General features: G+C 36.6%; 1 protein-coding gene across 5 annotated transcripts in view; it reads right to left on the bottom strand.

Annotated features, from left to right (window-relative positions):
- MTFR1 (mitochondrial fission regulator 1) overlaps positions 1 to 27951 on the bottom strand; it is a 63244-nt gene that overhangs the window by 21267 nt on the left and 14026 nt on the right. For 3 of the 5 annotated variants that reach the window (XM_045049785.1, XM_045049786.1, XM_023248552.2), the window contains exons 2-4: positions 18472 to 18614; positions 12349 to 12447; positions 1378 to 1493 (exon numbers count right to left, since the gene is read on the bottom strand). In XM_045049785.1, the coding sequence (XP_044905720.1) occupies positions 1378 to 1493; positions 12349 to 12447; positions 18472 to 18537 (281 nt within the window). In that variant the 5' untranslated portion in view covers positions 18538 to 18614. Of the gene's footprint in view, positions 1 to 1377; positions 1494 to 7281; positions 7984 to 12348; positions 12448 to 14268; positions 14290 to 18471; positions 18615 to 27951 lie in introns of those variants that run through there. The other 2 variants (XM_045049787.1, XM_023248553.2) reach the window with 2 other exon arrangements.

Below are 27951 nucleotides of genomic sequence, written 5' to 3'. Positions count from 1 at the left end.
ATGTTACCATTGGAGAAAATGGGGTACAGAGTACAGGAAATGTTTCTGTATTATTTCATACAACTGTATGTAATAATCTATTATCTCAAAATAAAAAGTTCAATTAAAAAATAAAATGAACATCTTTAAAAGCTCTATACCTGCTAATCTGCAGTATATGGTCTGTGTTCATTTACCACTATGTCCTCACTTCTACTTGTCATTCAAATCATCCATAAGCAATGAATTTGCCAAAAGCAATGGAAATACATTACTGTTTCTTGGATTACTTGATTCTTATTTTATGCAGCTAATACCACTCAAATGAAATTACTCTTGCTAAAGTCAATGATAATCTTCCAACTACAAAACAAAATTGAAACTTGCTAGTTTTTTGATTTACCTAGCCTCTAAGTATTTGACACTGATAATTAGTTTATTCCCCTTCCATGAAATTCTCCTACCTCTGCTGGTTGTCCTTGCTCCAGCATTCTCTTCTCTGAGAAGCCTTGCCAAACCTCTCTCATCCCACAGTGGCCTTCTGGATTTACTTAGTAAACTTTATAATATCAACATCATTGATTTCCTTTTTAATCTCCTCTAGCACACCAAATATTCCTAGAAAGCAGTGTCTTAGTTTACATCTGTATTTCTGAGGCCTAATAAGAATGAAGAGTTGGGGCGCCTGGGTGGCTCAGTCGGTTTAACGTCAGCTTGTGGGTTCGAGCCCCACATCAGGCTCTGTGCTGACAGCTCGGAGCCTGGAGCCTGCTTCAGATTCTGCATCCCTCTCTCACTCTGCCCCTCCCCTGCTCATGCTCGCTCGCTCTCTCTCTCTCGATCTCAAGAATAAACAAACACTAAAAAAATTAAAAAAAAAAAAAAAGAATGAAGAGTTAAATATGCTGCATGACTTGTTTATTAGACTGAAAGTGTAGTCAATAATTTATTCAAGGCTCTTTGAAATAAATGAAAGTACCTCTCTAACTCTTACACATTATGTCCTCTGAATCACACTCATCTTGACACAACTTTTAGGAAGCATTCTCCAGTGATTACACAAAGTCCCTAATGTGACCCACACTGATTCCCCTGCCCCAATAATATCATTTTAATTACTTATCTAAACATATTTATGATAGTTGCTTCTGGTTTCATATTAAGCTTCTGAAGGGCAGGCAATTCTATAACTCATAAGCACTTAAGACACAGTTATAGGTCTCTAGGAACTTTATAATACTGAGTGTTTAAAATAAACAGAAAAGAAGACTACTTGTGAAAAATAACTGGGTTAGTGACTAGAAATCAAATTAGGCTACTAAAAGAAAATATTGCAAATGTATCACCCTTTAAAATCATAAATACTGCATCTAAGCCCTGAGAGCCTTCCAGACTAACCTTCGTCTTGTTGAACATTCTTCTTCTTCGTTGGCTACCCATCCAACATCAGCAAAAGACACCACTGCATCCTCTCCTGGATGGCTAGGGCTCCATTCTGTTGTAGGGCTGGTAAGCTATAAGTTGTAAACAGGAAAGGTGTTTGTCACCAAAATGTTAGAATAAAACTTTTTAATCACCCAAAGGAAAATCATCAGCTCTGGTGTTACAAACACATGGACAGTTTCTAACATCTCCATTGAAGGTCCCCACAAAAGAGAACATCAGTTATGTTGTATTGTTGCCTAATAGGTTTATGACAATCTCTGAATTATAACTTAACTTTATTCAATTTTTATTTTACAGGTCAAATGAGATTGGCTTTAAAAACAAGCCAACAGGGGTACACGGGTGGCTCAGTGGGTTAAGCATCCTACTTGTGATTCCGGCTCGGGTCATGATCTCACAGTTTGTGGGTTCGAGCCCAGCATGGGGCTCTGTGTTGACAGTGTGGAACTTGTTTGGGATTCCCTCTCTCTCCCTCTATGCCCCTCCCAGCTTGTGTGTGCATTCTCTCTTTCAAAATAAATGAACTAAAAACAAAACAAAAGTCTTAAAAAAAAAAAAAAAAGCCAACAAATACCTGTGTTCATCCTAAAATATTATGAAAATTTTTAGAATTTAAGCATTAAAAAAATCAATTTTTCTGAAGAGATTTAGTCAAAAAAAGTATAATAATAAGAACAAGCAAGCAATATATGTGCTAAATTTGGGAATATTTTTAAATGGATTCGTATATAGAGATGCTGTTAAAGTGCTGAAGATAACATTTTTAAAGATTTTTTTTTAATGTTTACTTATTTCTGAGAGAGAGACAGAGCGCGAGCAAGGGAGGGGCAGAGAGAGAGAGACACAGAGTCCGAAGCAGGCTCCAGGCTCTGGGCTGTCAGCACAAAGCCCGACGCGGGGCTCGAACTCATGACCTATGAGATCATGACATGAGCTGAAGTCAGACACTTAACCAACTGAGCCACCCAGGTGCCCCTGAAAATACATTGTTTTAAATCATGATTTTTAAAGTATTAACTATATTAAAGAACAAAACAAATAGAATTCTCTAAAGTTTAACCACGTAAATGACAGAATATTCTGAAATACAAAGAAAAAGCATGCAAGTTCTGAAATTTACCTTGGAAAGTAGATGGAAAGATAATTAAAGTGTTGTTATAAGTGTAATGCCTCAGAGACAGATGACCAATGACTAATGATTTTAAAATAAAGTTATCAGATTAATACTTCCTAAAAGTTAGTAACACTGAGGTTTAAATAAAAAAGAAAATGCAGGGGCGCCTGGGTGGCGCAGTCGGTTAAGCGTCCGACTTCAGCCAGGTCACGATCTCGCGGTTCATGAGTTCGAGCCCCGTGTCAGGCTCTGGGCTGATGGCTCGGAGCCTGGAGCCTTTTTCTGATTCTGTGTCTCCCTCTCTCTCTGCCCCTCCCCCGTTCATGCTCTGTCTCTCTCTCTGTCCCAAAAATAAATTTAAAAAAGTTGAAAAAAAAATTTTTTTTTAAAATAAAAAAAAAAAAAAGAAAATGCAGACTTTTTAAATGAAGAAAAAAGTTAAAAAGGCCAAAGAGATTTACTTATTGACATATTTATCAGAAAAGTTGTGCTGTAACTCATGCTTTGTTTGAACCTTCTCAATACTATCGTTGCCAGATCAGGCTTTTGAAGCTACACTTAAATAATGCTTCTTCCTCAACGGTAAAATATACCACACAAACACATAATACTGAAACAGTTAAATATCTTTAATATTATGAATAAAATTTTAATTGAACACACTGGCTACTCGTATGTGCACCCATTCTGGTACCATAATTACCTAACGTTATCAACTTAATAAAGCGGCATTAGAAAACTGACATTTTAATAACACACTAAGAATATCAAGTATTTGAAATGCCTTAAATTACAGCTTTTGGGCAGGACAAAGGTACAGTCAAGAGGGAAAACAGTTGTATTAAAGGAGTAAATATTTAAGAATCTAATCCCAGGCAAGAACAAAAAATAAACAAAAACTAATAATGGAATTAAGATGAAAAGCCTTTCAAAATACAAATGTTTTAGGGGCACCTGGGTTGTTCAGTTGATTAAACATCTGACTTCAGCTCAGATCATGATCTCATGGTTCGTGGGTTCAAGCCCCACATTGGGCTCTGTGCTGACAGCTCTGGAGCCTGTTTGGATTCTGTGTCTCCCTCCCTCTCTGCCCCTACCTCGCTCATGCTCTGTCTCTCTCACAAATAAACAACAAAAAAAAATTTTTTAATACAAATGTTTTAAAGCATGTACTTGAATAACTGGCCATAAGAGAAGAAAAGTAAACACTTTAGGAAGTACATTACCAAGGGATACGATCAAAGAAAAATCAAAAGGATTTTTATACTTCTCCCCCATTACATTTTAGGTATTTATCCAAATAAGTCAATAAACACACAGATATTCAGTCAATGGGTATCTCATACAACTTAAATTAACATAACTCAAATGGGCATCACATTTGATCTTAAGAGCCAGAGAAATCTGGCAATATTATTCCTATCCACTATTGAAAAGAGAATGATGGGGGTGCCCAGGTGACTCAGTAGGTTGAGAGTCCAACTTCGTTCAGCTCAGGTCACGATCTCGCAGTTCACGTGAGTTTGAGCCCCACATTGGGCTCACTACTGTTAGCCTGTCAGTGCAAAGCCTGCTTCAGATCCTCTCTCTGACCCTCCCCAACTTGTGCTTGCTCAAAAATAAATTTAAAAAAAAAGAAAAGACAAAAGAAAACAGAATCATGTATTAACATTCCTATAACATTGTATTAGGGAGATTCCAAGTGGATTACATGGAGATACTTAAACAAAAAGGTCTCCAAGCCCTGTGGAAACTCCTAGAAGGAACACAGTATTTAATGGGCTATTCTGTACAAGTGAAAGATCATAAAAGTAAAACCTGAATGATCAAGATGCTAGTTCATGAAGATCAGTCTGTTTATAACTATTTTAGAAAATAAAATTGTAGGGGCACCTGGGTGGCTCAGTCGGTTAAGTGTATGACTCTTGATTTTAGCTCAGGTCATGATCATCTCATGCTCGTGAGATCAAGCCCCATGTCAGGCTCCACCCTGAGCATGGAGCCTGCTTGGGATTCATTCTCTCTCTCTCTCTCTCTCTCTCTCTCTCTCTCTCTCTGCCCCTCTCCCTTGCTCATGCTCTTAAACTAATTAATTTTTTAAAATGATAGTAAATAAAATTTTATTTCAATAGTTACTAGTTTGTTGGAAGTGACGTAGATTTAAGACAAGTAAAATGAAGTTTTGACCTCAAGACTTCTTACTTTCCCACAAAAGTTACAAAAATTGGTTTTCTTCCTAGATATTTTTGTTTATAAAAGGAGAAAAATGATACTTTTCTAAAAACAAATATTTAAAAACATAAATCAACCCATTTTTGACAGCTTTTCAGAGTGTTTTATAATGTAAAGATCAAACAATGTATCTAAATTTTACATCTGTAGTACCTTCAACATATTAAACATGAAATGTTGCTTTCTGCATAAACTTAAAAAAACAAAAATTTTCCATTGACTTAGTTTACAATCTTACTAAGAAATTATTCTAGGTAATCACCAAAATAATACCCTGTCTATATAACACATGTTCAATGAGATGAAAATACTGATACTGTCAAGAACCAATTCCAGAATTGATCATATCTGTATCATTACTAATGGACATCCTGCCCCACAGAACAGTCATCTTAATATTTAACTCACATATCTACATAACAGTGATTTATGCCATTAAAAAAGAAACAAAAAAAAAGGCTAACAAAGTCCCTGGGGAAACCAAACTCATCCAAAAGACAAAATAAAACTGAAAATACAGTAACACTAATCTTATTTTAAAGATTTAAAGTTGTTACTGAGGGGCGCCTGGGTGGCTCGGTCGGTTAAGCGCCCGACGTCGGCTCAGGTCATGATCTCACAGTCCGTGAGTTCGAGCCCCGCATCGGGCTCTGGGCTGACCGCTCAGAGCCTGGAGCCTGTTTCAGATTCTGTGTCTCCCTCTCTCTCTGCCCCTCTCCTGTTCATGCTCTATCTCAAAAATAAATAAACGTTAAAAAAAAATAAATAAAGTTGTCGCTGAAATGCGCACTGAGTAACAAGAATGGAATAGGAGGGGCGCCTGGTTGGCTCAGTCAGTTAAGTGTCCGACTTCAGCTCAGGTCATGATCCTGCGCTTCCTGGGTTCGAGCCCTGTGTCGAGCTCTGTGATGACAGCTCAGAGCCTGGACCCTGCTTCAGATTCTGTATCTCTCTCTCCTCTCTCTGCCCCTCCCCAGCTTGCACTCTGTCTCCCAAAAATAAATAGATACTTTAAAAAATTTTAAATAAAAAAGAATGGAATAGTAAAGACAATTCACTTAATTAAGTACCAGTTAAGGTAACATCAGTGCAGGCAAGGGGGCTGATGGCATGAAACTGTTGGAAGTACAGTTTAGATGGCACTACTGACATGCATGGGTGACCAATGGGAAGTTTGAAAAAGACAAAGCCAACTTACTGAAAGTTCCAGCAAGGTCCTGTCCTATCATAGCTATCGTTGTGACAGAGGAAAAACAAAACAAAACAAAACACACAGTGAAGAAAGAATAGAAAAAAATTTTTTTCCAAAATCAAGGGCATTATAAATTTTAAATTAAAATTAGTATTTATTGATTTGTAAGTATCCAAATTCCTTCCAGAAAGTATGAAAAGTATTTCATTCAGAGCAAAAATTCAGTAGCAGCATTATTATTTTTACTGATCTTAAGTTTAATTCAACATCTGGTACAACTTAAATTACCCAAATTCAATTATATTTCAAAAATTTTACTACAGTAACTTTAGATAATTTTAAATATTCTGATAATGTAAAACTATACCAACTATACCAAGACAAATGATTTAATAAAATGCATGAAAGAAAAATACACAGCTTGTATAAAAATTGAAATACTTAGAATAAAATATTAGAAGAGCTAATTTTGTCCTAATGTGACTTTTCATAAAATAAATACACTGGTACTAGGAACCAGGATTCTCTCGGTTTCTTGCCAAAAAGGGTATAATAGTAAATAGACTCAGTCTATTTTCCACCATTTGTTTATATTCCAATGCAAAACATGCATTAAAAGCAGCACAGCAAAATAATAATCTTTAACTTTTTAAAATAAAAATCTCTGCACTTTTACTAACAGATTTAATTCTTTTTCTACTAATTCTTGCCATAGTTAGAAAAACTGAAAGCAAAATTTGTATATTTTAATATAGTCACATACAGTGACACCAACAGGCCACACAATATACCTGTGTAAAGAACACTAAATCCAATATTCTGGCCAAGACTCAGCCACTCATGTTTCTGAGTAGAATGTCACTTTTTAAAAAGCAAGCATTTATTAAAGCTTTCTCTTCATGCACCTAAATTGAGGTAGGGTAGGAAGAGAAGGTGAGGAGGGAACAGGGACAGGAAAGACATCAGAGAGACAAAGGGAGAGAAATGTGTCTCTCTCTCAAAATAACCTAAGAAGGTAAGTAACAGGATCCCCTGGAGAAACTAAGAAATCAATTACTGAGAATGAATAAAACATCACAATCGTTCATTGTTTAGAGTTACACTTCAAATTACAGTGCCACACTACCAAATTTATCAAACATAATACTGTATCTGCATCTCGTTCTTAATGGCCATTTGAGAGCGAAAATTACCAAGAAGTTTTAACATCACATAGAGTATGACATCACATGCTAGCATATTCCAGAATACTGAAGAGTAACTGAACAAAAATGTGTTAAGTTTAACAGTTAGTTTTAGTATTAATCCAGGCACTTACCTTCACATGGCTCAGACACCAAAGACCACCAGACCACATGAAGTCCCACCAGCCTTCTCTCGGCTCCTCAAACTATAACTTCTGTCTTGCCTGTTCCAGAATCTATGCACATATTCTCTCTTCCACCAACTCCACCCCTTACCCCAACTGTGAAGAGCTGGTTCTTTCTAATCTTTACCTGTCATTCCTCCAAAGGCGCCTTCCAGACAAACCACCAATTATTATCCTGCCCCATGCTATACTATGTTTTCCTTCACAGCATTTAGTATAAACTATATGTCTATTAGAATATTTACTTGTTAAATATCTTTCCCACTGAATCAAATCCCAATAAGGACAGAGATCATGTCTTTTTGGTCCACCATTGATCAACAGCCCCTAGAATAATGTAGATTTCAAGTTTATTTGCTAAATAAAGATGGGCTGTGACAAGTGGCTATTTTACTTCCAGATTTTGTCACGGGGTGTGAACTTTAGTAGAATTCCATTCATTATTTGTTTGTTTACAGAACATTACCTCTGCAGTTCCAACAACTCCTAGCAACCCCAGAAAACAGGAGTGGGCAGGGTTTCCACAAGGAAAAAAGGTGGTCCAAGTTAAATTACCCAGAAGTCTGTCAGTTACAAAAGCTGAAAGTCCAACTTCTATACCCACTGCCAAGTGGCCCACCCCACTTTTTCTGGTAGTACTCAAGATTACCTTTAATTTTTTTTGCCTTAAGGTTTTTTCATATGTAATATTTACCACCCCAATAAGCTGCTTTTGGTTCCATGTTTAACTCATTCAATTTAAAATTTATAAAAATGCACCCCCAAAGTACTTTTGTAACGATTACTTTTGTAACTGTCAATAGATAATTCTGTTACTGCTTTAAGGAAAATTTTCCCTAGCAAAATGCTAAAATACAATACGTGCCTGAAGTTTTCACCTCAGCTGCATAAGAAGCTCCTCATAAAACAAAACAAAAAAACCCACAAATGTATGAAATTCTGATTTAGTGAGCTTTGAGTAGGACCTATATTCTTCAAAAGCTCTGTGTTTTTGCAGGGAAGGTGGGCATACAAAACTACTTTGCAAGATGGGGCCGGAGAATGAATATTTTGAAAGCTCCTGGTGATTTAAATATGCAAAAAGTATCGAGAACCACTGCAAGTTATAACTTCTGCACCCCATTCCTCCCAATCTTCCAGAGTTCACTGCTTTCTCCAGTTCCTCCATTATCTGAATTTTCTTTTGGTTTCATGAAGCTGGAATAAGTACTAGGAGGAAAAAAAAAAAAAAAAAAAAAAACAACAACCTACTCTCTCTTTGTCTTAATCTGGGTTCCTACCCCCAAGGGGGCTATAATATCCAAATATACAAAATGCTTATGGCCAGAAGTGTGTAATTGTGACTCAAGGTTGAAATGTACTTATCTGAAAGGTATAAAAAGGCCAAGGGAAGTTTATTTTTCTTCAATTAAAAGTAAATGTGAAGGGTCTACCAGAATAAAATAAAAAGATTCTGCATAGCAAAAAGAAAGAAACAAAACTAAAAGGCAACCCACTGAATGGGAGAAGATTTGCAAATGACATATCCAATAAAGGGCAATCAAAATATGTAAAGAGCTGATACAACTCAGTAACCAAAAAACAAATAATCTAATTAAAAATGGGCAGAAGATGGGCGCCTGGGTGGCTTAGTCAGTTAAGTGTCCGACTTCAGCTCAGGTCATGATCTCACGGTCCGTGAGTTCAAGCCCTGCATCGGGCTCTGTGCTGTCGGTTCAGAGCCTGGAGCTTGCTTTGGATTCTGTGTCTCCCTCTCTCTCTGCCCCTCCCCCACTCACACTATCAAAAAATGAATAAATGTTAAAAAAAAAATTTTTTTTTAAATGGGCAGAAGATATAAACAGACATTCCTCCAAAGAAGATATACAGATGGCCAATAGACACATGCAAAGATGCTCAATATCACTCATCACCAGGGAAATGAAAATCAAAATTACAATGACGGGCACCTGGGTGGCTCAGCTGGGGTTAAGCGTCTGACTTTGGCTCAGGGGGTGTTAAGTGTCTGACTTTGGCTCAGGTCATGATCTCATTCGTTCGTGAGTTTGAAACCTTCATCGGACTCTGCACTGATGGCTCAGAGCCTGGAGCTTGCTTCAGATTGTGTGTCTACCTCTCTCTACCTCTCTCTCTCTCTCTCTCTCTCTGCCCCTCCCCCGCTTGTGCACACACTCTCTCAAAAATAAATAAATATCAAAAAATATATAAAAAGCTTAATTTAAAATAACTAAATTATGAAGGGTCTAGAGATCTTGTTTTGAGTCTAAAGTAGCCAACTCATGTCTAGCACTCACAAAACGGACTGGGAAAGGCTATGGGGTTACAGGCAAGTCTCCTTCAAGTAACAAAGCAAAGCAACGCTTTGCTTTTTACACTTATTACCATATTTTATTCCCAGCCCAAAATTTATTGTGCCTATTAACTGGATTAAGGTGTAAATAAATGTGTTGGTCTCTGTTCTGATTTGTGACTCTGTAAGTCTAATTTATAAAATCAGGAGGTGAATTATTTGAATAGCAAGCAAGTTAATTTGCTATTCAACTGTCAGGTGGCAATAATAATAATAAAATCACCACCACTAGCACGCTTTTTCTGTGCCCTAATTATGTACCAGTTATTATATTCAGAGCTTTACAAGGATTATCTTGTCTAACCCTCACGACAAAAAGTAATGCACCCATCTTGCCTATCATTACTTGTCTACAAATATATGGGTCAGCTGGTAACAGTGAAAAGATGGTATGATCTGGAAGGAACTATACTGAACTTTAAGATTTCAGAGGTAAAATTGTTTTGAGGGTGACAGAGTCGAGGTGTTACCTATGAGTGTGGGCGGTAGAAAAGAAATGGAACTCAAAGTCAACAGGAATATAGGAAGTAAAGAATATACATTGCTAAGTTTCAGACAAATCTTCCAAAAGACTGAAATCACCCAGAACGTCAGAGGGACTGGTTTTGACTACCTAACTCCTGCTTCTGAATTGACCCAGGAATGCCCTATTCTCAAGTTTAATCCATTTCAATTTTTGTCTCCTGAATATGGCCCTAAAATGGTGTCTACTCTCCCGGGGTCCAACTGTGGTCCTCACTTTCTATAGAATTTACTCATGCTGGGCTCCTAGACAGTCCAAATATATTCCCTATCAAATCCTCAAATGAGCCAGAAAAATAGCAAAAATGCATTTTCAACTTTATTACTCTAAATTGCATGGTTTTTAAAATTCCACATTTTTACATTTCTGATAGATGTAGTTAAAAAATAATAGAGGATACAAAGGAATAATAGCAGATTTAAAATATCTAACTAGCACATAAAACACTCACTTTAATATTGACCTTGAATTTAAAAAGACTCAGTATGCTATAAAACCACCTGGAAGTTAAAGTCTCATTATAAACAAATGTCTTCTGTCTTCCATTATATTCTCAAGTAGGTCACCAGTATTTCTCTGATCTTACTCTCCTATGTTTATCCACCTTTACTCAAATTCAGCTCCTGTACTAAATCTAGTATTCTTAATCCTGCTCATACCCTTTAAGCGACTAATAACAATGAGAAAAAGAATCTCTCCAAGAAACTATACTTGGCTCTGGTATTTCAGCCCAGTAACTATCAAGGCAGATTTGGGTTGTTACTAAAAAATGCTAAATTATCTTCATCTCCTTCTATATATCTCTAGCTACATGAACACAAATGCTGTACCAAGTTCTCCTGCAACTAGGTTAAGTAGACACATAAATGGACAAAAAGAAAATTTTAATAGAACTGAGCAATCAGAAAAAAGTTAATAAGCCTCAGTTAACACAACAGTTATTTGAAGGAAGTTGGCAAATGAAGCAATCAGCAATTTGTGTCTAACTGAATTCTCAGAAATTGTGCCTGAGAATTACCACCAGAGATTTCTTCATTTTATTTTTTTAAAGCCTATAAATTGATGAAAAAAAAAAAATTACTTCTTGGAAAGTTCCAATCTGTCAATTTCTAGATTGATGCACAAAAGTTTTGCCAGTCAATATGCAAGCAGGATTATGAATGAGCACAACAATGAACAACCTTGTTAGTCAACCTGAACAAATGCTAATTTCTACCACTTACTTAGGAACAGATTTTTACCTCTATCTGCCAGGAGTGCTGATTTATGAGTAAGACAATATCAAATAAGCTTTCAGGGGGCACTTCTGAGCTTTGGATTATGAATTAAATACATCTTCCACATTTCGCATGCTAATCCATTATTATTTAAAACTGGTGTAGATATCTGCTGAACTCTATATTCTTAAATGTCAAACTGAAAGGTTTTGTAGTATTACTGTTGTGAAGAATTACTGAAAAACAAGAACATGTCTAACACTATAACAACAAAAAGGAACAAAGCCCAAATCACAAAAATAACAATTTGTCTCCGAGCAAAGAGTAGAGTTGCTCTCAATTTGGTGCTATCAGAGGTTACTAAGACCTAAGCATTCTAAAGTATTCCCAATTCAGGGTTTCCCTGTTATCTCATTCAGAGAACCACAATTACCTCTTTGTCTTGACACTGTCGTTGTCCAGGCAATGGTTCCTACAATTAATGCTAAGCTTTAAACCTAGGACGGAGAAAGCACCTTACAAGGCATCCACAGATACATCTAAAAATAAACTAGGGGAACAGAGTGGCTGTCCAGATAAGAAGGTATAATAACTAAAGAAAACAATGGTGGTACCTGAAGCCCCTCTAAAGTCACATAAGGCCATGCCCAAGGTCACCTGGGAATTAACAACTACTTGGCTTATGATATGCTTCTAAATCTTAGTATGTGTATTCTTAAGAAGGATAAATGTCTTAAAGAGCTTTAAAAAGCTTGAATAATCACTTCACAGAGGAAGTAAAATCAGAAAGACTTTACTATAGTTTTATTGTCTTTTATTGGTAGCAGCATCAATGGGGGAAAGGTTCTAAAATACTTTTAAAGCTGTCTTGCCTACTTGTATTTCTAATGCACATATTAAGTTTTGAAACATATAAAATATAGTACCTGAAACTGAACTCTCGGACACTGGATCAGAGATAAATTAGTACCAATTTTCCTTACGATACTTCGAGATGAACCATATGGCTTCCCAGACCAAAGTACCTGAGGAAATAGGAAAAACCAAAGTTTAATTACAAAGGTAATAAAACTGTTACTACAAAGCACTGGACAGTTAATTTAACAAAATATTCACACATTAATTATGGAATCAGAATGCTTTAAATGTTATGGGAAATGAGCTAATATTTCTCAAGTAAAAGTTAAAAAAAATACATATATATATATATATAGCTGGTTATAATTAACACAATAAGGTTTAATTTAAGGCATTATATAAAAAATACAGAAGAATAATAATTGTAAAACAGAATTACATTTGGAGTAAAAACTTCGCATTTTCACTATGTTTTCATACTATTCTGCAAAGGAAACAATTTTTATCATCTCTGCTATATTTTTTAAAGTTTTAGAATTTTAAATACATATACATTTTTTAAAACCGTGAGTGTTTGTTATAATGGACTTTTCAAAACAAATCCAAATCAGTACAAAGTTCAGAATCTGAATTTGTACCATTCAGGGTGCTTCATTTTTTGCTACACAAGAATGTCTGGTCAAGGGGGAGTGTGGGTTAAAATTCAGCTACACTGTATCTTCTTGAGAGGCCTTATCCCCAGGGAAAAGGTGTCTTTTCCCAATTTACACAAAGGTACTAGGTGGGCTTGTAGTGAGTGACCGTAATGAGCAGAATTTCTCACGTGAAATCACAATACACTCAGGACATTATGCTATGCTTAATGCAAAAACAAAAACAAACTCCCAAAGCAGAAAGCAAACAAAAAAAAACACACATGTAGAATGTTAAATCATTATAAAGTACCTGGAAACTTCTCCCCAAGTATATGATTTTTCCTTAAAGAGAAAAACTATCCGTTTTGAGTGCTATACTTGAAAGCCTGGGCAGAGAGGCAAAGACAGGTGGTATGCTATTAAAAGCAATTTAAAAAGAAGAGAATGAGAATGATATGATCATTATACTTAATTCATTAAATTTTAACATTCAATCATATCCTTAAACTAAATAATACCAAATAGGCTGGCATGTATTCTGAGCAACAGACACTGACCCCTTTTTAAAGTCACTCCATGGCCATTCTAATTTAAAGAATGGAATCACCTTAACATATGCAATATGACCAAGGAAGAAATAAAGTAAACAGCACTGGCTCCAACACATAACCCAAATTAGACATTTAAACCATTCTAAAAGCACGCACAACTTGTAAAATGAGCATAGAAGTAACCTGACTTCTTAGATTTTTAGCAACCAAATCCAATTACAGATAACAGTATGACTCAATGTGAGGATCGTGGGGGTATATATAATACCTCCAGAATATGCCTCAGCTTTTATATAATTCACCACTAATATGTTCAGAGTTTCACTATCACCTGAGAGTTCCAGAAAGTATTAGAACCTACACTGGCTACCACAACCAGTAAAAACTGTAACTCTTACCTTGGAAATATAAACTGAAAAGATGGCACAGACTGGAAAATAGGTCAGTAGAAAGATAAGACTAGATCGATATTGAAATATGAATATTAAATAAAGAATATAAGAGGCGAAGCTACTGTGAAGCTTAGAAGGGAATTCAGGAATCCGAATCATTCACACCAATGATCATACAGAGGATTATCATACGAATAGTGTTAATAACACAAGAGGACTAAGAGAAGAAAAATATCTGACTGGAGAAAAATGGGAAGCATCACAGTTTTACAAATTCAACATAAGAGGCCAAGGAAAAATAAGTTCATGGACAAGTAATTCTAAAACCGTATTTAAGCAAACTCTACCTTATACATGTTCATAGGTCTTAATCTTATAAAAAGAAATCCACAGGGCAATAGCAACTATACCATTCAATCATTCTCCTCTTGAATCTTGTATTTAGTCACAAGTCAAAACTCTCCTATGATGCCAGAGCAGTGGAACACTATTTATGCATCACAATGTGACAATTAAGAGTCTAAAGTTAACCTCCCATGCCTCCAGTAAGCAAGATCTTAACTGGAGATGAAGAGGACAAAAAGCTCACAAAGAAAAATTTGAAAAGGATTTGCCAAGGTCAGGGACTAATGTTTCTGCCAACTTTTAGCATTCCTTGCTATGCATGCTTCAGGGCTAAGTTTCAACTATTATCTTCCCATCTGCTTAATATCAGGAGGAAAGACTACCAGGTGACTTCTACAAGTGAAGGTGGCCAGAGATTCAGCTTTTACTTATAAGGACTAAGTAGACTACTCAGGATTTTTATACAAAGTTAAAGGAAATAAAAACAGATCGCTTTATGTGATTTTTTTCAAGTATATGCAGTAGACTAACAATGCTTTTCTGTTACCTGGGAATTGCACGGCATGTAGCACCAGAGATATGAAGAAAGGTCTATGTAAGCTAATGACTGGAATATTGAGAAAGAAGAAGAGTCATAAAACCTTTACTCAACTGTAGGAAAAAGTGAGGGGAAAGAGCAGCTAACTTTCAGGAACTCTAAAACTAGGTCCTACTTTATTTTTTCTATTCAGCCCTCATGGAGTGGGAGAAATTGTAAATGGCTGTGAAGAAATAATGAACAGATGGTACTGAAAAGTCACCATCTGTGCACTGGGAGACTGTAAGGCCCAAGTGTATCTCCTACCCTAACTGGTGGCTGAACTGTTGTCTTGTCAGTATACTGGAGAAGGGAAGACTTCCTCTAAAGATAAATTGCTATTAGTATTTTTTCAGATGTAAGAGAGGGGGAAGGAGAAAACTGCCACTGCTAGATACTTTGATTTAAGAAATAAAAATTCAATTCCATTAGAAAATTATTAAATAGTTATTAAACAGAAAAGCTCTGCTTTGCTTTATTTGTAATGACTACTGACAAATAATCTAATCATGAATCTGTGTGCATGTGTGTTTGCATGTCTGGGTCTAGTAATGACAGTCCATAACATTTAGCAACAGTGTTTGAAAGTGATGACAGCAAGGAGGAGGATGACAACAAGAAAGCAATTTGTTCTTTTTTAACATTGTGAAATGCTATTGTAGAAGTGTTGAAGTGTGAGCTTGGAATCTGAAGCTATCATCTGTCTCATCATGATGACTGTACTCAAATTTTATGTGGTAATTCATCTGTTATAGACTAGTTTAATCTATATTACTATTTGAGAGGTAGCATTTAGCAGAAAAAGTACAAATTTAATTCTAAACAAACAGATTTTTCTCAAGATAAGCTATTTCATATTAACACAAAGGTCATTATTGTGAGGGCCACATATCCCTGAAATTACATGCAAAATTTTGTGCATACACAGTATTTTTCTGGAAGAAAGTCTGTATCATTAATCAAAATTTCAAGTAGTCTAGGATGCAACACAGTACAAATCCTTAACTCCAAGGGAGCCAGTGGAAAATCCAAAGTGTGTATTGGGGAGAAGGGGTAGAGATAGGAAGATGAAACTCTATTAACAATTTCAAAATCCCCAATTAAAGATAAGACTTTCCTCAAGTCTCTTCTTCCTTACTCTAAACTCCTAGCCACATTCACCTTCTTCCTCCACAGCACAAAAGGAAAACAAGGTTATAATTCTTAAGTTATTACTGGAAATACATTACTAATGCAAATTAGTAATCTGCTAGAACTGTGGTTATACCTGTAAAACAAAAAATGTTTGGTGAACGTACATAATTTATGCAAAAGAACTAGGTATAGTGAACCAATCAGTGATAGCTATTGCATACAGTGGTGCTGATATGTACAGTGAAATACAAAGAGCTAATCATCACCGGTTGTTCTAATGGCAAAAACAAATCCCTAATCTCAAAGCTTCTTTTTTTCTTTTTAAGAAGATAAAACATGTAAAGATGAAGGTAGTTTCTGCTCTTGGAATACTTTGATTAGTATCAAGTTCATTATCCAACCAATGGGAAAATGTGTATTTATTACTAAAAGAGGGAACTAAAAAGTTTTATTTTCAGATGTCCAAAAGCAAAATCTTGGTAGACTATACACTTCCTTACACTTAGGCAGCACACTAAGAGGTCTTAGAAACTAAATAACTCCCAAGGATCAAACTGCTTTATGTTAGAAAAAGGACTTGTTTTTATATAGATTTTCAATTAACTCATTAAAGTTGATGATTATACACTACATACAAAAACAATTTTGGGGGTCTCCAGGGTGTCTCAGTTAAGCAACTGACTCTTGATTTCAGCTCAGGTCATGATCTCACGGTTTGTGAGATCAAGCCCCACATCGGGCTCTGCGCTCACAGCATAGAGCCTGCTAGGGACTGACTGACTCTCTCTCTCTCAAAATAAACATTTAGAAAATAAAATCTTGTTCAGTTACTATTAATAGGAAGAGCCCTTAACTGTGATTACAATACAGGGAATAAGTTAATGTTCTGTTACCTGGTCCATTTTTTGATGAAAGGCACACATTTTACCCCTCAAATGAACAAAGCTAAATTAAACGAACAAGCTAAAGAAAGTGTGTTTGTTATCTGTTCCTGAAACTAAACACTTTGGCTTCATCAGCGTTAGTCACATTCACCTGACCTGGGCCAGGAATGGGAGTGAGTGACAGAGCAAAACTATGGAAAATTAACCATTACTGAATGTAGCTATAGTATGTACAAGCCACTGAAGTAGCTGTCTTACATACAGTCCTTTAATCCACAGGCTAACTCTAGAGTAGTGGTTCCTATCTGTAATTTGTAGATGAAGAAAGTAACTGGCAGAGACCAATTTCAGACCTGGAGTTGTTTGAATCAAGGACCTATATCTTTCCTCTAAATTACACTTTTTAAAAAAATTATCATTTTTAAGTAATCTCTATGCCCAACGTGGTGCTTGAACTCATGACCCTGAGATCAAGAGCTGCATGCTCTTCTGACTGAGCCAGTCTGGCACCCCGCCACTAAACTGTAATTCTTACTAAAATTGGAAATAAATAAGAAACATAAATTATAAAGCGTGACTTCTTGGGAATTATAAGTTACGAAAGCCTCCCATCTTTCTGAAAGCAACAGAAATTATTTTGCTGTCGGTACTGAAATGTTAATCTACTCTATACAGCCAAATGGTGGTAAATAACAAATGAGAAACACAGTATATAGCTACTTTAAGTGAAGTCCAAAACAGAGAAAGATGTAACTGAAAAAGATGAAAATAGTATTAACTTCACAAACCATTTTCCTACTGCTTATCCTCAAACTAATAATCTTAAAATTATGCAGATATTTAAAAAAGGTATTTTTATTTGGTTCTTTGCTTTTTATCTCCAAAGAAAACAGATGTAATGTTGAGGGGTTGGGGGATTTAAAGTTTAACTTTCTCTTAATAAGACATGAGAAAACACAAAATAAAAACAGGAGCAAAAGTAGTGTATTAAAAAGTATACCCATAATCAATTTATGTAACCTGCCTATATCTTTAACAAACAAAATTTAATTTCACATTACAGATGAAAAACTTTGAATTTGAAAATGAAAAACAAATATTCCACAAAATACACCTAGCAGAACCACTGCTCTAATAACTTTACACTGGATCTAAAAATAAAAAATATGTATCAGTAGAAAACACTTCAAAAATCAAGATCAGAACTAACCTCTTTGGCATAGAATATTATACTAATTTTTTCTTCATATCTATAGTTGTTATATTTTCAGAGACATGACTTACCTTTTACTTTAAACAGTTGTATGATAAACCACATTATAACAGCATTCAATATTAATAGTTCTACACACAACATTCAGGGTTGTCAAGTGTTAGTCAAACATATTTTATTCATATATATATATATGTATTTCTTTCCTCCCTACTAACAAATGCATTGCTCTTAACAGTCACATGAATATTGGTACATTTTCAATAAAATTTCAATAAAACTTTCATTTTAACCCAGAATGTTACTCCAGTACTTAGGATGCTAGGTAAAGATTCACTTCTATGACTAAAATAAACATATTGAATTTAAAATGTTGGTCATATATAGATTTATTTCACTCAGAAAAAAATCTTAAAACATACAAGTGTCTGGATTTTAAAAATTAATTTGGAGCACTCACCGATTGCATGCTTACTCCAACCTGTTGAAAAACCATCCTAATTAGGCGCTTAATCCAGCCAAGCATTTAGATGGCAAAGTCTCTCCAAATTTGCATTTCAAGTACTCCAGGCATACATAGCAGCACATGGTCCAATAAGCACACTAAAATTTTAAAATGCAAATACTAAAATGAAATAATTGTTATTTAGAATCTTTGCTGTCTGCAACATGTCTCACAAAGTCTAGTCTAAAACATTTTAAAACTTTGCATGTAGTTTACTTAAGAGAAAACAAATTTTGTTGTGATCAGCTTTAAATAAATAGTACAGTATTTTTTTAATGATTTTTTTTTTCCAGCCAGGTTTCTTAGTTGGAAGCAATAAAAACCCACTATGAGTAATTTAAGTAGAAAATATTTTTATGAAAAGATATATAGTAGATAATAATGTATATAACAGATAACTGATATATAGGCTACACAGAGCCAGGAAAGACATCCAATACTGGGGCAGAATTGGTCCTGAGAAGACATCACTGCAACTGCTACTGCCCCCCACCCCCACCCCCGCCCTCCCAGAATAGAACAGTCTGCCAGTTCTCACTTTTCTGCCTCACTGGCTCCTGAGTTGCTGTCCATACTGATGGCATTTGCTTGGCCAAATCTACCTGACTATAGTTACAGATTCTGCCTCCTACCAAAGCCATAAAGGAATTCCAGAAATATGGAACAGGAATTCAGATGCTACAGGGTCAAAAATGACAAAAGTCCTTCCACACTTCTGGCACTATATAACCCCTGCCACTCACCTCCTTCTTCCCCGTCAATATACTATATATCTGATAGAATTAATTTTTCAGAGAGAGCATGGGAGTGGGTGAGAGGGGCAGAAGAAGAGAGAAAATCTTCAGCAGGCTCCACGCTGGCACGAGGCTTGATCCTACAACTCTGGGATCTTGACCTGAGTCAAAATCCAGAGTCTGATAATCAACTGACTGAACCACCCAGGTGCCCCTCTGATAGAATTAAATTGTTAAATCGTCATACAGCCTAAACCAGTCTGCTGAAAGTGTTGGTCTCCAGTGAAACAGAGTTTGAACAAAACTATGTCAATGTACTGCTCCCTCATCAAAGCAGTCTTAATTAAAAACAAACAAAATGGCTGAACAAAACAGTTCGGTGTACTTATTATTACTAAGTACTTGGTATTACTAAGTAGACTTAGTAATATATTTGATTTACATTCTGATGCAAGCTCATCCCATTACAGACCACAAAAAGAGTTTATGGTCTACACTTTGAAAAAGATGGTTTTATGTCAGATTTGAAAACCTATCACTTTTATATATACATACGTATTTTTTGACCTTTTTTTTTAAGTAGGCCTCATGCCCAATGTGGGGTTTGAACTCACAACCCTGAGATGAAGAGTCACATGTTCTACCAACTAAGCCAGCCAGATGTCTCTAAGATGAAATTTTTTTAAGTTTTACTTATTGGGGCGTGTGGGTGGCTCAGTCAGTAAAGTGTCAGACTAGATTTCAGCTCAAGTCATGATCTCATAGCTCATGAGATTGAGCCTTGCTGTTAGCACAGAGCCTGCTTAGGGTTCTTCCTCTCCCTCTCTCTGTCCCTCCCAAGCTCACACACACATGCATCCACTCTCTCAAAGTAAACTTTTTAAAAATCCTATTAAAGTTTTATTTTTTTTTAATTTTTTTTAACATTTATTTATTTTTGAGACAGGGAGAGACAGCATGAATGGGGGAGGGTCAGAAAGAGAGGGAGACACAGAATTTGAAACAGGCTGCAGGCTCTGAGCTGTCAGCAGAGCCCGATGCGGGGCTTGAACTCACGGACTGCGAGATCATGACCTGAGCCGAAGTCAGGCGCTCAACCGACTGAGCCACCCAGGCGCCCCAAAGTTTTATTGTTTAAGTTATCTCTACACCCTTTGTGGGGCTCAAACTAATAACCCCAAGATTAAGAGTCGCACACTCTTCTGAGTCAGTCAAGCAACCCAGCCTATCACTTTTTTAAAATGTAACTTACACAGAAAAGTACACAAATTTTAAGTGTCCAACTTGATGAATTTTTATGTATATACAGACCTGTGTAGCCACCACTCAGATCAAGAGCCCCAGGACCCCAAAAGCCCCCATTCTAACCACTATTCTGACTTTTAAAAAAATGTTTACTTATTTTGAGAGAGAGACGAGGTGCCTGGGTCCCTCAGTCAGTTAAGCATCTGACTTCAGCTCAGGTCATGATCTTGGGGTTCATGGATTCAAGCCCTGGCATCGGGCTCTGTGCTCAGACCTCAGAGTCTGGAGCCTGCTTCATATTCTGTGTCACCCTCTCTCTGTCCCTCCCCCACTCGCATGTACAAGGAAGAGAGAGAAACCCAAGCAGGCTCTGCCTTGTCAGCACAGAGCCCAACGCAGGGATCATCAGTCTCACAAACCTCAAGATCATGACCTGAGCCTAAATCAAGAGTCAGACGCCCAGCTGATTGAGTCACCCAGGCGCCTCTACCATTATTTTAACTTTTATGAGCATTTATTAGTTTTGCCCACTCGATGTATTCTTTTGTGTCTGACTTCTTTCATTTAACAATGTCTGTGAGATTAATTCACATCCTTTGTAAATCAGTTATTTTTCGTTGCTGTTATGTACTGTACCACAATTTACTTACCCAATTTACTGTTCATGAATATTTGGGTTGTTTCCATTTTTTATCTATTACAAATTAAGGTGCTAAAATAATTCTTGCACATAGCATAGAAAGGTACACATAAAAACTCATTTCTCTTGAGGATATGCTCAGAAGTAAAACTGCTACATCACAAGATATACAGACAGTCCCAACTCACAAATGGTTCAACTCATAATTTTTTGACTTTACAATAGTGTGAAAGCAAATACACATTCAGTAGAAAACACATTTCAAATTCTGAATTTTGATCTTTTCCTGGGCTTTCAATATATGGTCGATACTCTCACGTGACGCTGGGCAACAGCAACTATAGCTCCCAGTCAGCCACGTGATCACAGGGTAAACAACTCATAGACTTACAGCCATTCTGAAACCATATGACCATTCTGTTTTTCACTTTTAGAATAGTATTAGGTGATTTTGCCCATCTGTAGGCTAATGTGTTCTCATCACATTTAAGGTAGGCTAGGGTAAGCTATGACATTCAGTAAGTTCTGTGTACTAAATGCATTTTAGACTTATGGTATCTTCAATTTATAATGGGCTTATTGGGACAGAACTCCATCATCAGTCCAGGAAGATCTGTATAAATAAAATATACAGCTACATCTTTAATAGAAACTAACGTCTTTCCAAAGGACACTCTCAGAAGCAAGTAAATGAGAGAGTTCTAGTTGTGCTACAATTTTTGTCAATACTTGCTTCGTACTGTTGGTATTTTTTTTAATTTTTTTTTTAACGTTTATTTCATTTTCGAGACAGAGAGAGACAGAGCATGAACGGGGGAGGGGCAGAGAGAGAGGGAGACACAGAATGGGAAGCAGGCTCCAGGCTCCGAGCCATCAGCCCAGAGCCCGACGCGGGGCTCGAACTCACGGACCGTGAGATCGTGACCTGAGCTGAAGTCGGATGCCTAACCGACTGAGCCACCCAGGCGCCCCGTATTGTTGGTATTTTAAATTTTAGCCATTCTGCTGGGCTCTTTACATGTCTTGGGAGCATTTTGGTATCTTCTCCAAAGTATCTTTTGCTCATTTTTCAAATGGATAGGATTTTTTTTTAAATATTTTAAAATTATTTTTGCCAAGAAGAGATGTTTTGCAATCTGAGCCAAGGATTGGAGAGCACAGGCTTGGATAAAGGAGATGAAATCTAAGAGTGAATGACTAAGAAGCCAGAATAGAAACCCCAGGAAATACTTAAGGAGCTAGCATTAAAAAATAAAAACCCCTGGGGGGAATATCATCAAAGGGTAGTAGAAAAATAATGACAGAAGTGTTGTCAGCAAAAAAAAAACAAAAAGGAAATTTCAAGAAAGGAAATGGTCCTTGTTAAACGGAAACGCACAGGAAAGAGGTCACATAGTCAGTTGGTAGCCTCCTACTGCCAACCTTTCCTCCAAGCCTCTCCACTGTGCTCTCTAGAACTCTTCTTAAAGGTAAATGTCCCCTCCTTTCCTGAACTGACACTGGGCTCTCCCTATTTATAATGCTGCTTCAAAGCCTTCTCAAAGGGTTCCTCCTTGCTTACTCTCTCGCTTTATATCAAAGCTATTCCTAATCAACAACTTCTCTGCATTTTGGCCCCCTGAGCACTAGTAAATCAATAAATGTATCTTCTATTTGCCAGTGCTAGGTGATTTTAATATTCAGACATGACACATCCCAGAGACTACTGTGTAAGCCCATTCATATAAAGAACCAAACCAGGTAAAATTAAAAGTAAGCTAATCACAGATCAGATTTTTTTTTTTCAAGTTTTGTTTTGTTCTGTTTTGCTGTTGAAGACAGGGGTCCTGACTGGCAGGTCTGAGAGGGATTTCTAAGGGTGCTGGCAATACTCTGATCTCTTAACATAGACACTTAGGTATGTGTATTCTATGAAACTGTAGGAGAGTTGAAAATACTGACTCTACCTTTAGTCTTTCATCTTGCTCATATCTGCTCGCTCAATGATCTCTCTTGGGGCTATGTGTTCCTGACCCCTTGGAGATTAATATACATCCCTCAGAAATGCCCGCCAAGGAGGCTTGCTTTGGCCTCCCATGAATCTGTTAGAGGTAACAGTCATTCCCTCTCCTGAAGTACAGATGGCACCACAAGGTCTGTTAAAGGTTAGCTGTCAATTAAGCGCCTGCAAGCCCTCTGATCTCACTAAGACTAAAATGCCCTCCTGCACATTCTATAAAAATCTGTAGGCTAAGATCCGGACTTTTCAGGGAATAGCTGCACCGATGTCCAGATTATCATCCAACCAACCCTGTCAGTAAGTTACCCAGAATAAAACTCTGTGTTAACTGTATGGAGTTGCCTGTTGTGCTTTTCAGTCTTAAGTGTCTTCTCAGTTTGGAGGATACTTTGTAGTCCTTCCTCCACCTACCAACAGAAACTTATCAAGATGTATCCTTACATACTTTCCTTAATGTAAGTTATACCTCAAATAAAAGCCTTAAAAACATACATAGCCTTTGACCAACTTATGCAACTTTCAGGAATTTCTCTCAAAAGCATTGTATGTAATAACACATGTGTAAAGATATTGTCTACAGTGCTTTTTCTAACCACAAAACTGGGGTCAACCTTAATGTTCATCAATAAAACAATTGTTAAATTACAATATACTCATATTAGAAAATATTATGCATCTATTAAGTGAGTGAAGTCCAGACGGTAATTACACCTGTGATGAGCATAACACAATGTATAAACTTATTGAATCACTATGTTGTACACCTAAAAGTAATGTAACATTGTTGTGTTAACTATTCTCAATTTTTTTTAAAAAGTAACAGTCTATATAATGACTCGCTGGAATATACATGATACAGCAAGAATAATGTTTTGGTTTTTTTAGGAAGAACATGTTAAGTATGATCTTATTTCTGTAAAAAACAAAAATCTTCAACCATTTTTTTTTAATGTTTATTTTTGAGAGAGCCCAAGTAAGGGAGGGGCAGAGAAGGGGAGACAGAGGATCTGAAGCAGGCTCTGCGCTGACAGCAGCAAGCCTGATGCAGGTCTCAAACTCACTAACTGTGAGATCATGACCTGTGCTAAAGTCAGATGCTCAACCAACTGAGCCACCCAGATGCCCCAAGCCTCAACCTTTTTATTTATAGAAAGATACACATCAAACTCTTAAAAATGGCCAGAGCAGGTAGAAGTGGACTTTTCTTTGTATGGTTTACTTTTCATTTAAAAACAAAATCTAGGAGCACCTGGCTCGCTCGGTCAGAAGAGCATGCGACTCTTCATCTAGGGGCTGAGTTCGAGCGCCACCTTGGGTTATAGAGATGAAATAAACTTAAAAAAAAAAAAAATCTAGAAAAAAAGAATCTCACCTTCTAGCTTTCCCTCAGATACTCCTCTGACCTACCCTGTCCATACTGAGACCTTCAGTCTATTCTTCCCTGCAATTTTCATCAACCTAATCAATCCCTTTCCACCTTCACTTTCTTCTACCCCCATGCAGCCAAAAATCACTTGAACCACTCTGTGTATTTTCAACTCCTTACTCTACTGCTCTATTTCTACAAACCACAACTTGATTAATCCAACAGGCTTCATTTCCTACAATTGGACCTTAGAAAAATTACAAAATCTCACATTTTGATGTTGCTACAAAAATGTGCTACCTCTGACATCAAACGGGCCCTCACTGCTGTCTAGCATTCTAGGCAAATATTTTCTTACTCTTCCCCCTCTTCCATTCCCCAAGCAGCTTGCTCAAGCATTCTTCATGCTATCCAAATCTCTCCAACCCTTCCTCCATCATTTCTCAGCAAAAATGAAGCACACTACTTCAAATAATAGAGAAATCATCTAACAGGAAATCCCTCAACATCCTGCCACTCCACATGCCATACACTTACCTACATCCGCACCTATTCTGTCCCCCATTCTCTCCTGTCCCTCCTTCCACCTAAGGGCTCAGGATTACACCCCCTCAACTCACAGGTCTCATTACATCAGCTCCACTCTATAGATAAATCCTCTCTCCTGTCCTATGTCAGCTTCGATCACATGCCACCTTCTGGTTTCTCCCATCTGCTCTCAAACCAAAGATCCAAAACCAAACTCCTTAATTTTCTTCCTAAATCTGCTACTCATGTGTTCCCTGCCTCAGAAAATGGCACCCATATCGTCAATCATTCCTTCTTTCTCTTTCATTTTCTACAATCAAGATGTAGGTTTCCTCCTAAATAGATCAGATTCCATTTACATTGCTATTCTATTCCAATCCAGTTATCCAAAGCCTACACTATCATAAAAATCTATTAACTAGACTATTACTAGTTAATAGTCCCCGCCACCAACTTTGCTCTCCCCTTTCTATTCATTCTCAATACCGAAATAAGTCCTTTATGATCTGGTCTCTGTGCTTTCCTATCCTCTGTATCTTTCATACTCTACTCTTCAATCTGGTCATACAGATAATTCTAAAAACTCAACAGGCTCTCTAGACTTTTCTTTTATCCAGTATTCCACCTCCCTATAGTTTCCCTATATCAAGCTAGGTCCTACTAGTCCTTTATTTCAGCTTAGCTATCACTTCCTCCAAGAGGTTCTTCCTGATGGACCAAAGTTTTTCCTGATGGACCAGGATTAGGGTACTCCTGTAAATATTATCCTATATACCACATTAAAACAAGGTACCTAAACTGTTTATCTCCACAGCACTTTAATCACCAAAAACTATCTTATTCACCACAGTGACCTCAGCACTCAGTATACGGAATATAACAGTTGCTAAGTTAATATTAAAATATTAAACGAAGGACATCTAAGACGCAAGCCAGTATCTTTTCTACATTATCTCAAATGTGAACAGATTATGTAAGCATTTTGCTTCTACTTATAGGTGAACTAGGTAATTTCAGACAAATCATCCTCCCAAGAGGATAAATAAACTGGACAAAATATAAAAATCATCTATTTGAAAGCATCAGAGAACTGTCAAGGCAGAGAAGTATATCCAGGCCAGTAGTTATTTCCTTGGGGAAAAATAAAAAATTAAAAAAATAAAAGGGACTGACTTCTAATGAAATTTACTGAGAGAAGGCACCTATAACAAGTATAAGGAATGAAAAAGTAAACATCACTATCGATCACAAAGGTGCTAAAAATAATATTAGTAAAGGGAGAGGCGCTTGGGTGGCTCAGCTGGTTAAGCATCCAACTCTTGGTTTCAGCTCAGGTCATAATCTCACAGTTCGTGAGTTTGAGTCCCAGGTTAGGCTTCACACTGACAGCTCAGAGCCTGCTTGGGATTTTCTCTTCTCTCTCTGCCCCTCCTCTGCTCATGCTCTCTCAAATAAATAAATAAACTTTAAAAAACAATAATAAAAAGGAGGCACCTGGCTGGCTCAGTCAGTAGAGCATATGACACTTGATCTCAGGATTCTAACTTCAAGCCCCATGTTAAGTGTAGAGATTACCTGGGGCACCTGGGTGGCTCAACTGGTTAAGCATCCAACTTCAGCTCAGGTCATGATCTAGTGGTTCACAGGCTCAAGCCCCGTGTTGGGCCCTGTGCTGACAGCTCAGAGCCTTGAGCCTGCTTTGTGGATCATGTCTCCCTCTCTCTGTCCCTCCCCTGCTTGTACTCTGTCTCTCTCTCTCTCTCAAAAATAAAAACATGAAAAAAAAGAGTAGAGATTACTTAAAATCAAAATCTTTAAAAAAATAATAATAAAGGCAAAACAAAGCTACGTAAGAAGTTACAATGGTGGTTACCTTTCGATGGGAGTGGGTAATAGTTGGTAGAGAGCATAAAGGAGCTTTCTAGAGTGCATACAACTTTCTATTTCTTAATGTGGGCGGTGATTACATGGACATTTGCTTTGTAAGAATTTATTGAGTTACATATTCATGTTTGTGCATTTTATATTACATTTTGTGTGTGTCATACTTCAAAATAAAAAAGGCTTAAAAAAAGATGGCTAAGCATCAGACTGTATTTTGTTTTCTAGGTTCTGTATGAATACATATATAATTTAACTTCAAGAATTTTATGATGATGATATAAGCTTATAGTCTAGTCTACTCTGACATAGACTATAAGAAATAGCAAACTATTTGGGGGAGGAGGAGAACAGGTCATTGGCAGGGCAGTAGACAGGACTAAATGAAAACAGATAAATCTTGAAAACAGACTTTCTCTTCCCTCTACAAATACTATGAAAATATATAAGAGTGTACAGTTATACCAATTAAAGTTTATGGCAATCAAATCAAAGATAACACTAATACTGCTTTCAACAAATGCAGTGTATGCTTTTGAGATAGTTATGATAAAAAAAATTCATTACCAGTAAATAGTTTCACAATAACCCTGTTAGTAATAATAGCAAAGTTGTTATTAATTTATGTTGTCATTAAATTTAAAATGCCAAAAACTTTAAAACCTACAACAGTACACTGGAGCTTATTTTTATAAGGTCTTTGGGAACTATTCAAGAGAATGACCATTTAATTATCTTTACAATATGAGAGAGGAGTATGACCATTTTATAGCAGAGGTGGAAGGAGTCTAAAATGATTAAAAGGACATTCTCATTCAGTTGGTTAATTTATTAGAATAAGGTTTCCTGTTCTCAGAATACTAAAAGATTAGATAAATCAATGCACCCCAATGACACTCTACATTCTAGTACCAAACAATGATGCAAAAGAAAAATAAGGACCATGAAGTATTAAAACAAAACAAAAAAAAACAACAACTTGTCAATTTGAAGTTACTGTCCTTTATTTTGAGACTATATCCTTCTTACATTTCGGTGTAAA

This window comes from Felis catus, chromosome F2 (assembly GCF_018350175.1).
Source record: "Felis catus isolate Fca126 chromosome F2, F.catus_Fca126_mat1.0, whole genome shotgun sequence".
Lineage (NCBI taxonomy): Eukaryota > Metazoa > Chordata > Mammalia > Carnivora > Felidae > Felis > Felis catus.
The sequence above is the reverse complement of the archived record's forward strand: the minus strand, read 5'-3'. Positions and strand labels throughout refer to the sequence as shown.